Below are 14093 nucleotides of genomic sequence, written 5' to 3'. Positions count from 1 at the left end.
CTTTACAAGATTGTATCACCTCGCGCCATATACCCTCGCACTATATCGCCACTCATTATATCACCGTTATCAACGAATTACAATCCAAAATAATCCTAACCCCAAACACAGTGCTTTGCAAGATAGTATCGCCTCGCGTCATATACCCTCTCACTATATCGCCACCCATTATATTGCCATTATCAACGATTCAGAATCCGCAAGAAACCAAAGCCGAAAAAACAGTGGTTCGCAAGGTGATCCAAGTGTCGAGCACATTTCCTGTTTTCCGCGATAACCTAACACGTCATCCTTTGAATTTTCGTTCTCGATGGATCTCGACTCGATGCAGCGAAATGCTTCACGATGCCTGGCTATTTTCAGCCACGGTTCAACGAGAAGAAAACCGGTCCGTGTAAACACGGACCTCCTGTTAATCCAACGTTGCATCTTATCAAGGTTATCCTTGTTGCACGATGGCTAGCAATAACCTAATAGCGTTTCATCTCTCGCAACTTTCTCACCGAACCGCCATAACTTTGCTCGCCATATTTACTTACTTCTCGCAATTACAGAAAATATCGGAATTAATCATTGTAGAAAATTACACCCTGCGTCTGCAACCCGTTATTACCGTCTCAACATTTATTAATATCTCGTTAAGTGTTTATCTTGCATAAAAGTTTTATGCATTTATTATGAACCTGGGTAGCATTAAATTAGTATGATAGAATTACTGATGAAATTGCTGATATAGCAACAACTATTTCAATTTGAAGGTCTATAAAGACACCTCACTCAAATTTATTATAATTTTAATCAATATCTTACTTAGGTTTTCAGCTGTTTATGAAAATGTTCACAATCCCTAATTTTATCTTCACAAGTTTAAATTTCCCGCCAAAATTATTTTTAAGCGTACGAGTCTCTCAGAATCCTCATCTGATTTTAAAATTTATTAGATTTGTTGTTGATTATGATATTCTAAGAGACTCGTGATGAAAATGATTAGAAGTAGTATAATGTAAAAATTACTAGTATTTTTATAGTGTATATATAGTTATAATTATTAATTTATCTCAACGACGCCTTCCTACTTTCATCGTACTTTACCATGATGGTTTTCGATTGTTTCTATGGGCGGTGTGATGTATAATGCAGATAGAGATGGCAACAAAGTCACAACAGTGGTGGCTACACCCGGTGCTGGCCCAGACCGCCCCCAAGAAATTTCCTATACAGACACTAAAGTAATCGGTAATGGAAGTTTTGGTGTCGTGTACCTAGCAAAACTATGTGACACGGAAGAACTTGTCGCCATCAAGAAAGTTCTCCAAGACAAACGATTTAAGGTACGAAATATTACACTTCTCTTCTTTCTCTTTCTTTATTGCATTTTCATCTTATTGAGTTACCAAGTCACTAGGTTTTTGAATTCCTAAGTTTTCTAGTTTATAAGTTACTAAATTCCCTAGGTCTTAGATTACAAGATTTTTCAGTTTCTAGGTTACCAAATTCCCTAGTTCCCTAATTACCAAACTCCCTACTTATTAAATTACCAAATTCTCTAGTTCCCATATTCCCAAATCCCCTAATTACCAAATTTCCAAATTCCCTAGTGCCCATATTCCCAAATCCCCTAGTTCCCAAATTTCCAAATTCCCTAGTTCCCATATTCCCAAATTTCCAAATTCCCTAGTTCCCATATTCTTAAATCCCCTATTTCTCAAATTTCCAAATTCCCTAGTTCCCATATTCCCAAATTTCCAAATTCCCCAGTTTCCATATTCCCAGATCCCCTAATTACCAAATTTCCAAATTCCCTAGTGCCCATATTCCCAAATCCCCTAGTTCCCAAATTTCCAAATTCCCTAGTTCCCATATTCCCAAATTTCCAAATTCCCTAGTTCCCATATTCTTAAATCCCCTATTTCTCAAATTTCCAAATTCCCTAGTTCCCATATTCCCAAATTTCCAAATTCCCCAGTTTCCATATTCCCAAATCCCCTAATTACCAAATTTCCAAATTCCCTAGTGCCCATATTCCCACATCCCCTATTTCCCAAATTTCCAAATTCCCTAGGTTTCCATATTCCCAAATTCCCAAATCTCCCATTTCTCAAATTTCTAAATTCCCCAGCTCCCAAATTCCCAAATCCCTATTTCCTAAATTCCCAAATTCCTTAGTCCCTAAATTTCTAAATTTCCAAATTCTCAGATCCCAAAATCCCTAAACTCCCAAATTCTCCTTAAATTTCCAACTTTACAATTCATCCCAATCTTCCCTAGGGAATTTAAAAAACCTCCACCCCTATTTCATGTCATTTCAAAATAAAAATTATAGACTTTCATTTTTTTCTCTCTAAAGAACGAAATCATCTTTCAGTCCCACTTTTTTATCTGATAAGATTATTCTATTTGACGAGCGATAGTAGCTTCAAAAAAAAAAAGAAATAACTGTACTTTCTATCAACGATGAACTAAATACCACCGTCGTTTCACAATCGTATTTCATTTTCTGTTTGCAGAATAGAGAATTACAAATAATGCGACGTCTGGAGCACTGCAACATCGTGAAACTGAAATACTTCTTTTATTCCAGCGGTGATAAGGTAAATATTCCTATTCGTTTATGTATATGTCCGTCAGTGGCGCACCCAGAGGGGGCGCCATAGGGTCCTGAAATTATTCTGATTAAAAAAAAAATTACTAGATAATTTTACTCAAATCTTTATTTTAATTTAAACTTGTTTTTTTTTTATTTGTGTTGTGTATTTGTATTCTGTACTATTTATAAGGCAGTTATTTATGAAACAGTTATGGAGCGGTCATTTAGAAGGCAGTCACTTATAAAGCAGTCATTTATAAAGCAGTTATTTATGAAATTTGAATGAGAATTTTGTTAAAAAGAAAGTAATTTTGTTCTTATTTTATATTCTGGTTCTATACTATTTATAAGACAATTATTTATGAAACAATTATTTATGGTGCAGTCATTTATGAAGCAGTTACTTATGAAATTAGAATGAGAATTTTGTTAGAGGAAAAGTAATTTTATTTTCATTTTATACTCTGGTTCTGTACTATTTATAAGGCAGTTATTTATGAAACATTTATGATGCAGTCACTTATGAAGCAGTCATTTATAAAGCAGTTATTTATTAAACTTAACTGAGAATTTTGTTTGAAAGAAAAGTAATTTTAATTTCATTTTTTAAGTAAAATTCTATGGTCACCTTATTGTTATATTTCAATTCATTGATGAATTTATTAATTGTTTATTCTATGCACACATTTCCACTGTAACATTTAACTAGCGGTTAATACATATGTCATTTCTAATATTTTATTTATATCAAATTTAGATATTATTACGTTAATTGTATTATTTATTGTTATCTATAATCAATACAATTAACCAAGGCAACGCCATACAAATGTGGATTTAATTCAAATTCTCGATTACCATTTACTACTCAATTATTCTTAACTATTCCCAATTTGTTTATATCAAAATTATTTTAATCCCTTCAATTTTTTTTATAGCCCCGTTTAATACAAGTCAGCTATCATCTCGTTAATTATTATTACAAACAATAATTTCTATTAACATTAATAATATGACATTCAAGCTGTAACAATGATTTCCATATAAAATAATAAATTTCTATAATTTCCTATAATTTAAATACAAAATTCAAATCGTTTCCACATGAAATTGAAATTATTTCTATTAAAATTGAAACTATTTCTATAAAAGTTAAAATTAAATCTATTGAAATAGAAATTCTGTGTGCGCCATTGAGGTTCACCAAAATCCTTCGAAATTGATCGCAATCCGTGCAACGTAATTGGTCGATAAACGCTCTGCCATAATCGCGCAGGATTAACCCTCCTGTCCGAAAAATCCACACGTTTACGGGTAGCAATGTCGATGTATGTTGTTACACGTGTAAACGGCCCAACATATTCGTGTTAGTTTTAATGCATGCTACGTTGTTGTGTTATTTTGTAGAACATCTTAAACGCGACTAATCCAGTATTTCACGTGGACGTAAGTGAAAACAAGAAGCGAACCCAGTAGTTTGACGGAGAGTCCTTTACTATCCTAACGAATATTAGGCATTATCGCTTGCACATGGACGGATGAACGACAGGAAACGATGCTCACTGTCTCTCGTTTTCTCGTCTTGAATCGTCGATGTACACGAACGTAGAACACTATGTCCGACAGTCTACATGTATAGTCATCGCCGAAGATTTTGATCGTTACTGGTCGTTTTACAGTGATGGGCACATCATGTTCTTTATTTTTATTTTTATATGTGTATAGAACGTGCTGTATATTGGGACATTTTTACTTTTATTGCTACTGCTGTAGAATTATCAAGTTTACAGTTTTTTCTTTTTTTTATTAAAGTTGTATTGGCATGCTCACTTTTTACGTACTTTTTTTTAGTCATTCATGTTCTTTGATATTCCTGAGTCCTTTGGAAGCTTTGTGTTAAGATGCCTGTCTGAAAATGTGACTTCAAACTTTTCAGATGTTCAAAATTTTGTGGCGTTGAAGTTTAAAAAATTACAAGGACTAAAAGTATAGAATTTTTCAAGGTTCAGAAACCTCAAAATTTTTCAAGGTTCAAAAACCTCAAAATTTTTCAAGGTCCAAAAACCTCACAATTTTTCAAAGACCACAAACCTCACAATTTTTCAAGATCCAAGAACCTAAAAATTTTTTTATTTCAAAATCATGAAATTTCTATAACATCCTGACATTTCAATATCAATAATTACATAACCTTGAAGTTTACAAAATTTTCCAAGATCCAAAAAACCTTGAGGTTTTTGAAATTTTCAAAATTTTTGTAATTTTTCAAAGTCCAAAAAACCTTGAGGTTTTTGAAATTTTCAAAAATTTTGTCATTTTTCAAAATCCAAAAAACCTTGCGGTTTTTGAAATCTTCAAAAATTTTGTCATTTTTCAAGGTTCAAAAAACCTTGAGATTTTTGAAATTTTCAAAAATTTTGTCATTTTTCAAAATCCAAAAAACCTTGAGGTTTTTGTAATTTTCAAAAATTTTGTCATTTTTCAAGGTCCAAAAATCTGGAGGTTTTTGAAATTTTTCAAGATCCAAGAAACTCAAAATATTTTAATATTAAAATCCTAAAATTTCAAATTCCAAAATTCCATAACTTTGAAAATTTTTAAATTCCAATCTTCCATGGTCCAAAAAGCTTGAAATTTTTAAACCTCAAAGTCATGAATTTGAAAATTCTAAGACTCCAATGTCCAAAAATTTAAAAATCCTAAAAATTTTAAATCCAGAAAATCCAGCGCCCCAAAACGCAAAAATCCCAAAATTTTTAAATCCAGAAAATCCAGTGTCTCAAAATCCAAAAATCCCAAGTTTGAAAATCTCAAAATTCAGAAATCCTAAAATTTCTAAATCTAGCTCCTCAAAATTCAAAAATCCCAAAATTTAAAAACCCAGTGTTCCAAAATCCCAAAATCCCAAGTATGAGAATCCCTAAATTCAGAAATCCTAAAATTTTTAAATCCAAAAATTCCACTACTCCAAAACCCAAAATTTAAGAATCCCAAAATCCTAAATCTTCCAAATCCAGTATCCCAACTTCCAAAAATCCCAAAACCCTAAAATTTCAAATCCCCCAAAAAAATTCCAAACCCCAAAAATTTACAAACCCCAAAAATTTCCAAATCCAAAAAATTCCCAAATCCCAAAAATTCCCAAAATCCCAAAAATCCCTAAAATCCAAAAAATTCCCAAATCCCAAAATTCCCAAAATCCCAAAAATCCCTAAAATCCAAAAAATTCCCAAAATCCCAAAAATTCCCAAAATCCCAAAAATTCCCAAAATCCCAAAAATTCCCAAAATCCCAAAAATTCCTAAAATCCCCTAAAATTCAAAAAATTCAAAAAATCCCAAATATCTCACAACCCTAAAACTCCGAACCCAACCCCCAATTCCCAAACCTGCAAACCTCCCAAACAAAAACTCAAAACTTATCAAATCTATTCTCAAAATTTCTCTTACAATAAGAAATGTTCCATGATTTCAAAAGGGTTGAAAACTGCTCGTATCTAAAATAAATCTACTATACATTTTCGGGAACCTAGGAAAAGTTGCCCATCACTGTTCTAACGTTGCAACCCTTTCGTGATCGAATTAATCCTTTTCTTTCTTAAGACTGTGTAGTTGATCTACCTTTCGTCGACTTTTTCCATTGGCCGTGCAAATATATGTGCGTCGCTACAACCTTCATCGTTTCTGGAATACATTGATACACTACGTACATGGAACCTGTTCAAAGGTGGATGATGAGTGGGAGAAAAATATTGCGAAAAAATAGAACAGGATAATCGAAGTTATGCTCGTACGATTCTTTTCGTACGATGGGTTTACATCTATAGAGAATGCTTTTGCTAATTAAATTAGGGGTCGCACGGAGTTGTTCGACTCAATAATTTGACTTCTTTCAAGGCTGCTTTCTTTAAGAAGAAATTTTTATATTTTCTTTCAAAAGAAATTTTAATCTTCAAAAAGAAATTTTAATCTTTTAGAAGAAATTTTAATCTTCAAGAAAAAGTTTTAATCTTTAAGAAGAAATTTTAATATTTTCTTTAAGAAGAAATGACCCCAACATTTTTTCAAGAAGTACCACATTTGTCTTCCAAAGCAAATTGTCAGATGATTAAAAAAATTGTAAATGAGTATTTAAATTGTTAGAGAAAGTTAAAAAAGAAATTGTGAGAAAATATTGAAAGCTAAGTTTATTAAAGGTAAATCAGCCCAGATAAATTTTGTAAGTCATAATAGATCCATAAGGCCATTATCTGACATAACTGAATTCTAAATTCTCCGTGCCCTCATTACAAAGTCAAAGTACCTTGCGAAGTTATTGAGCCAAAATCTTCGGCCTCGACTATACTAGCTAACGCAGCTTCGCTAGTTATAGAAGATAATCTTGTGAAGTTGTGTGTTTGCGATTCAAAGGTACCTCACACGTAAATCTTGCATACGTAATCCGCGCTAAAATCCACCGTACGTGTTCGAACTAGAGAGAGACATAATAATTTTGCTTGCGGATCGTGCGCCTTTGATGAACGCACACTTTGCACGAGGATCGAGACTAATGCGTTCATTAATTATCGTAATTGCAAATTTCTTTTAGAAGGACGAGGTTTATCTGAACCTAGTGTTGGAGTACATACCCGAGACCGTGTACAAAGTCGCTCGGCATTATAACAAAAACAAGCAGACCATACCGATCAATTTCATCAAGGTAAGATTCTTGGATTTCTGGAAGTGATTCGCTCAGAGATGAACGTTTGCCCTTTCAACTACTGATTTATGAAATTCGCACTTGTTACACACACGTTTATTGAGCTCGTTTATACTGTTTATTAACTTTGTTTTGTACGCTACTTGATTCGTTGCGTAAGTGCTGAGTACACTGAAACTTGTTAAATTGCTTTTATAAACAGACAGTGTTTGTTGCATCGAATGTCAATGTGAGAAAATGTCTTTGTCAAGGTAGTCTTTGAGCCGAATCACTCCTTTTTATGTCATTATATTCAGTTCTTTCATTTTCAACCATCTAATTTCCAAAATAATTAAGTTCATATATTCCCACATTTCCTACATCACTTCCTAAATTACCAAATCCTCAATTTATCAATTCTTCAATTTACCAACTCTCTCAATTTCCACATCTCTAAATTCCCAAACTTCCAAACGCTAAACCTAATTTACCAGTAATAAATTAACAAACAACTTGCTCCGTTACACTCATTTTTCCTACAGAACTTACTATATTCAATGTACAACCAGGTTAGCGTTAATACATATTTCCATTTCTGTTTCAGTTGTACATGTACCAACTGTTCCGCTCTCTGGCATACATCCACTCGTTGGGTATCTGCCACAGGGACATCAAACCACAGAATCTACTGTTGGATCCAGAATCTGGTGTCCTGAAGCTCTGTGATTTTGGTTCGGCCAAGCATCTGGTCAAAGGCGAACCCAATGTGTCTTACATTTGCAGTCGTTACTATCGTGCGCCTGAGCTCATCTTTGGTGCCATTGATTACACCACAAAAATTGGTATGTTGATATTTGGACTTACAAACTTTTGCAAGTCTACTAACCTGGACCGTAACAAGTTTAAATATCCTTATGATGGTTTAAATAACCTGTGACAGAAGTAGAAAGATCTATTTTTACTCTCCTTCCTTCTCTCCCCCTTGTTTATAACTGTATCATTATAATTGATATAGTCTGATGCTTAGATTAGATTAAAAATATAAAGCGTGCAGCATCTGAACAGTTACTATTGCTAAATAAAGTTATTGTATAGTGCTTGTCAACTCTGTTCTGTTAACTACTAGGTTTAGTTTTATGATACAGTAATAGATTATATTAGAAAAAGAAAATAAGTAATTTTAATAATGATTAGTTGTAAGGTTAGGCTATATTACATTAATAATATAAAGCGTAAAGTATCTTACTAGTTACTGTTGCTAAATAAAGTTATTTTGTAGTGTTTGTCTACTCTGTTCTTTTAACTACTAGGTTTAGGTTTATGATACATAGATTATATTAGAAGAAGAAAATTATTTTAATAATGATTAACTATAAGGTTAGATTACATTGGAAATTGTTAGCATAGTCAGTTGCCCAGCTCTATTAACTTGCTCCATCCTTCACACTCTAGTAAACTAGTTTTTCCTACCCATAGCGATACTTACTCTATTAATATAAACTAGCCTTAACGACAAAATACTCTCTGTTCGCAGACGTATGGAGCGCAGGTTGCGTGGTGGCAGAATTACTGCTTGGTCAACCGATTTTCCCCGGGGACAGTGGCGTGGATCAGTTAGTGGAAATCATCAAGGTCCTCGGCACACCAACCCGCGACCAGATACGCGAGATGAACCCCAACTACACAGAATTCAAGTTCCCACAAATTAAGGCGCATCCGTGGCAAAAGGTAGCCCACAATATTGTGTGCACGACGTTAGACTTTCTGAAGGATATCTCCTAATCTGTAACTACGTATACGTTCGTGATAAATCCTCTTCGTGACTAACGGGGCAAACGCGTGGTATGTGCCCTGATCTGACTTCATCTACCAGATGGACTGATAAGTAGATTTTAATAGAAACAAAATGTATGTAAATTAAAGACCAAAGTAGGTTCAGTTCAATAATAAAAGCAGGAGCTGAAACAGATTTTATACCTGAAATAGATTTGACCTTGAATTAATTTGAGGTACATGATTTAAACGTCCCATTTGTGAACGAAGGATCAGATCAGGGTACATCTCGTGTAATCCCTTGTAAACCCATGTCAGAATTGTGAGGGTAACCTTGGTGCCGGGTAAATTGAAGGATGTCAGGGGTAAGGTTCTGTACAGTCTCGTTCCTTCTAACTGAACGGTTTAGCTATACAATCGGCTTTGGCCACTTTCATCAACACATGTACTCGTGGTTACAGTTTATGCTTCAGCGAATGAGTGGACTAAAGTGTTCCACGGAGCACCAAAAGATTAGAGTAAGTGGTCCCTGTTGAAACACAATGTTTATTACATTACTTACTGGCAAATGTTCCTATTTTTTTCTCTATACCATACTAACCAACGTAACCGGCTGAACAGGATTATCTCGAAATAAGAAGAGCCATTTTCACTCGGACCTCTGCCTCGTTCCATAAATCCACATCTTCTTTCTAGCGTCATCATTCTCATTTTCATTCCTCATCCTAATTCTCACTAACCGACGAAACTTTGACAACTTGTAATTACTCAAAACTATCACTTACTCTAATGTTCTGGTGACGATCGAACACGCTATATTGTTTTTGATAATTACAAAGGATTCCCCGAAACTGTATGTTTTCGCGACGTAAGTTAGCACTTCGAGACCTAAGTTTATTGTTTCTTCCACGTATTTATGTTTTTCGTGCGCTCTAAATAGATGTACCAAGTAATTTTTCGTTGATCGAGAAACTCTGCGATTCTGCTGTTCAAATAAACGTGATTGTTATTGAAGGAAAGCGGTACACAACGAGTCTGGCTCGCCGTCAGACGCGATCGATGATCAACCTCGCACCGGAATAAGTTTCAGAGCATCTCATATTACTAATACTACAGTAATACATCTAATGCATTTCTCTTGTATGAACGATACTATTTGCGGAACGTGTTGCTCTGTCACTTTATCGCTTTTTCAAAGGATTTCATGTAGTCTGCGTTGCAGTGCGAGCCGAGACAAATGATTCTGACTACCTAGAATTATGTTGTGAATAGCCAAAATCATTTGTCCTTGCGTCTCCCTTCAGACGAGTGCTTTTTTCATGAGATCAGATGATAAGGATGTGCAGAGCTGGAAAGAAGTGAGGTGTTAGATTAAGTAGAGATCTTTCCAGCTCCGCACATTAAAATGAAAGAACGTTTAGAAATTATTTTAATAGAAAAACGCTCGTTTCAGCTTTCTTGTAGGTTTGTTATACGATAAAGGTTGCTAAAGATGTGATCATGATGGTTTCAGGTGTTCAGGGCACGCACGCCTCCAGAAGCGATGGAGCTGGTGGCAGGTCTTCTGGAATACACGCCGTCCGGACGGATCACACCGTTGGAAGCGTGTGCCCATCCGTTCTTCGACGAGCTGCGAGAGCAGGGCACCCGGTTGCCCACCGGGCGAGATCTTCCTCCGTTGTTTAACTTTACAGAATACGAGCTGCGAATTCAGCCGTCGTTGAACTCGATCCTAAAGCCGAAGTACATGCAGACTTCGGAGAATCCTGGAGGCCAGTCGGAACCGGTCGCGGGGTGTAGCGGTAACTCTAGTGATAATAACGTGAGCACCAACACGCTGTCCACCTCAAAGAACACAGATCCCGGCCAGTCGAACATGGCTTAAGCTGCTTTCTATTTTTACCATTATTCAGAGAAAACACACACACATACATACACAGACACGAAAGAAAAATAAAAACGGAGAATTCACGTGTTAGATACTAGCCTTAAACGTACGGTAGAGAGCGAGAACCGAGAGGATGATAATGATCTTCTGAGGAGGATGTCCCGCGTTTACACTTATATACATACATACACGAAGACACGTTACACGCGTACACACACACGTAATCCCAGATTGTAAATTGAACTCGATGCAAATGGCGATACCGTGTGGTCTTTCAGCTTTGTTCGCTTGATACACGAATGACGAATGGTGGTCCCCTTTTGTAACGGGTTCACCGTCGACAACACGACTCTCACAGTGGCGTGCGAACGCTTGATTGCCACCTTATTGCCAAAAAAAAATTCAATTCAGTGTATATATAATATTATAGGAACTGGCCCGTAACTTCTTTAAACGATAATTGCTATATATATATAAATATATATATATTATATATATATAAAGAAACAAACAAAAAAAAATTATATGCGAAGTTTTTTCTAGTTGAGAAGATGATGTGTAATCTACACTGTGTCTATAGTAGCGCGTCAACGTCGCTTGCGTCGTCATTTTCATCATCGAATACCCACACCGCGCGATCAAAAGAGATGAAGCCAGCTTGACACGGGTGACCGACCGAGGAGAACAGGCTCGCAAGAACGTTTCATTTGGCCAGTCAAAAAAAAATAATTGGAAACTCGTCGTTTACAGATTGTGTGTACAACGTAGAATGACAATTATTTGGCTCGGTCCGTGTTTCGTTCGAACTATCTGTACACGAAACACGCGTCGTGTAATATTTTTATTGTGTTCAAGAGGGACGAAGGTAGCAAACGCGTTCATTCATCTTTACAAGATGAAAAGGAGAGGACACGCACGTTTCACGAGGAGAATCTCAATCGGACACTCGAGTGCAACGTAGACTTCCTTTGGATTAGGGATTTCGAAGTTTAGTCAAATCTGTTTTGGAACTTTGTATTCTGTTATGGAAAGAGTCATAGGACTTGGGAGGTCTCAAAATAGGTCCTAAAGAGCCTTAAAATATCTTGAGGTTAAGAGATCATATGATAGTCCAATTCTAAGACAATTTAGTGAATTCATGGAGGTCCTAGGATCCCAAGGAACCTTAGACCCTAAGTCAAATTTAGATAGCTAAAGAGAAACTCAATTAAAGTTAACTTAATCTCATCACAACTTCAGTAATCATGACAACTGGAGTTCAGTGAATGTAGCCTGAGTTAACTGGACTTTAATTGAAGCTAACCTAACCTAACCTCAACTGAAATTTAAATGGAAATTATCTTAATCTAACATAGATGAAAGTTGTCGTAATGTAACCTAGCTGAAAATTATCTAAACTTAAAATTGACCAACGCTATCTTAACATCTAATTGAACCTAACCTAAACCAAAGGGAGCCTAAGCTGCGCGGCTATATACACGCGCGTACACAGCGAGAACACATTAGTATTTGCGTGCACAATCTCTATTTATCGTAAGGCGAATAATCTCGAAACACGCAAACGAGCGACTGTTAGCAAAAAACCCGTTGGTGATTCAAAAAATCCACGCAGACACGCGTTCTTCGTGCTGGGACGATTTTGATCGCTATCTGTATTCACCGATATTATCCTTGCTAGTAATACTCTCATAAATACGTCACGCAATCACTGTATCTTTGAAATTCACATACACTATTTGTTTTTGAAATTATTGATCGTCGAAAGCACGTTTCAAGCGTTGTGTCGGCGTGAAAGAAAATTTGCGCAACATCATTGTGTAAGCAGAGTCGTGTAGGTCTTCAGAGATTCGACTGGCAAATGCATAGGGAAATAAAAAGAGGGTTTTTGTCCCTAGGACACCGTGTAATAGAGTGTATAATGTACGAGGAGATTTGTACATTTGTAAACGGACGACAGTCCCTTAACCTGTGCAGCTGGAGCTTCGATGCATGTCGCGTGACTTAGCCGCCATTATTACCATTTCTACATATCATTGCGTCGCAAGAAATATAAAAGAAAGGCAGGCTGCCGATGGAACACGAGAGTCCGATTTATTTCGGTTCCATTTTTTCTTTTCTTTTTTTTTTTAACGAAAGGACGAACGTTGACGGGGAAAAACGAGAATAGAAAAATGATAGACCAGAGAGAGAGAGAGTGCGTGTGTGAAACAGAGTGTGAATGGAAGATGTAAAAGCGAGATAAATCTTGACATTCGTTTCAGAGTTTTATGAATGTTGATAACGATGTAAATTAAGTTTTTAATCGATTAACCCCATTCTTCTTCTTTTTTTTTTGGTAAATGTACTTCGTTGTTAGACGAAATTAGCCGATTTCCTTTCTTCCCTCTAGTCCGTCGAAGAAACGCGTTTAATTTTTGATATTTCATATTCGAAAAAGAGAAGTGCGCTCCGACGAGAAGAAAACTTGTCTCTTCTTTTCTTCTTTTTTTTATATAATACTTTAACGAAAAGGTGTTCGCTGAATTGTCGATCATGGAGCTGGAAATCCGAAGAAGTTACTTTCAAAATAATGGTCGTTACAATTTGTTTAAACGTTCATGCGAGTTTCAGCGACTTTGGAGAACGGCCATTATTTTAACATGCGATCGGAAATGTGATCGTCAAAGGGAAAGCGATCGACCAGAGAATAAAAAAAGAGAAAACTGCGCGGCGCTGCTTCCGACATTTCAGGCGGACGGAAACGGTGGACTCAGCGGTAGAGAAAACCGGAAGTCCCGGGTCTGGCCGTCGAAGAGAACGAGTTTTCGAGCGCATGATAAAACGTGAAACGATAACGCACGGCTTGAATATAGATTGTTGGTTATTTGTCGTAATTATTCTATTAATAAAGAAATTCATCGATTTGATTTGATTCAGTCTTTCTCATCTCTGTCTCGCTTGTGACGTGTGTGTCGCTTGTCGCGCTGGCTACCCGTGTGTGCTTGGAACACTTTTCAGAAACGAAGATGCGTTATTGAAAGGAAGAAAATCAATGGTCGGACGTCCCCGATGCATTGATTTCATCGTTAGTTTTGCTTTTAAGGCTTCGGCATACACGATACACATTTACATTTATCACAGGGTGTTTCATAATACGTGGAATCCATTTTTATTTACTGGACGTGGTCG

The 14093-nt window shown here is 36.0% G+C and overlaps 1 protein-coding gene across 8 annotated transcripts in view; it reads left to right on the top strand.

Annotated features, from left to right (window-relative positions):
- Positions 1-13831, top strand: part of LOC100882062 (glycogen synthase kinase-3 beta) — a 73553-nt gene extending 59722 nt beyond the window's left edge. For 4 of the 8 annotated variants that reach the window (XM_012284676.2, XM_076539504.1, XM_012284702.2 and 1 more), the window contains exons 2-9: positions 1141-1331; positions 2508-2591; positions 3995-4033; positions 7175-7285; positions 7869-8106; positions 8799-8992; positions 10551-10859; positions 11459-13831. In XM_012284676.2, the coding sequence (XP_012140066.1) occupies positions 1141-1331; positions 2508-2591; positions 3995-4033; positions 7175-7285; positions 7869-8106; positions 8799-8992; positions 10551-10859; positions 11459-11587 (1295 nt within the window). In that variant the 3' untranslated portion in view covers positions 11588-13831. Of the gene's footprint in view, positions 1-1120; positions 1332-2507; positions 2592-3994; positions 4034-7174; positions 7286-7868; positions 8107-8798; positions 8993-10550; positions 10860-11458 lie in introns of all 8 variants that reach the window. The other 4 variants (XM_076539502.1, XM_012284685.2, XM_076539503.1 and 1 more) reach the window with 4 other exon arrangements.
- Positions 13832-14093: the final 262 nt, after the last annotated feature.

Source organism: Megachile rotundata, chromosome 14 (assembly GCF_050947335.1).
Source record: "Megachile rotundata isolate GNS110a chromosome 14, iyMegRotu1, whole genome shotgun sequence".
Lineage (NCBI taxonomy): Eukaryota > Metazoa > Arthropoda > Insecta > Hymenoptera > Megachilidae > Megachile > Megachile rotundata.
Note: the sequence above shows the minus strand (reverse complement) of the source record. Positions and strands in the feature narration are given on the sequence as shown.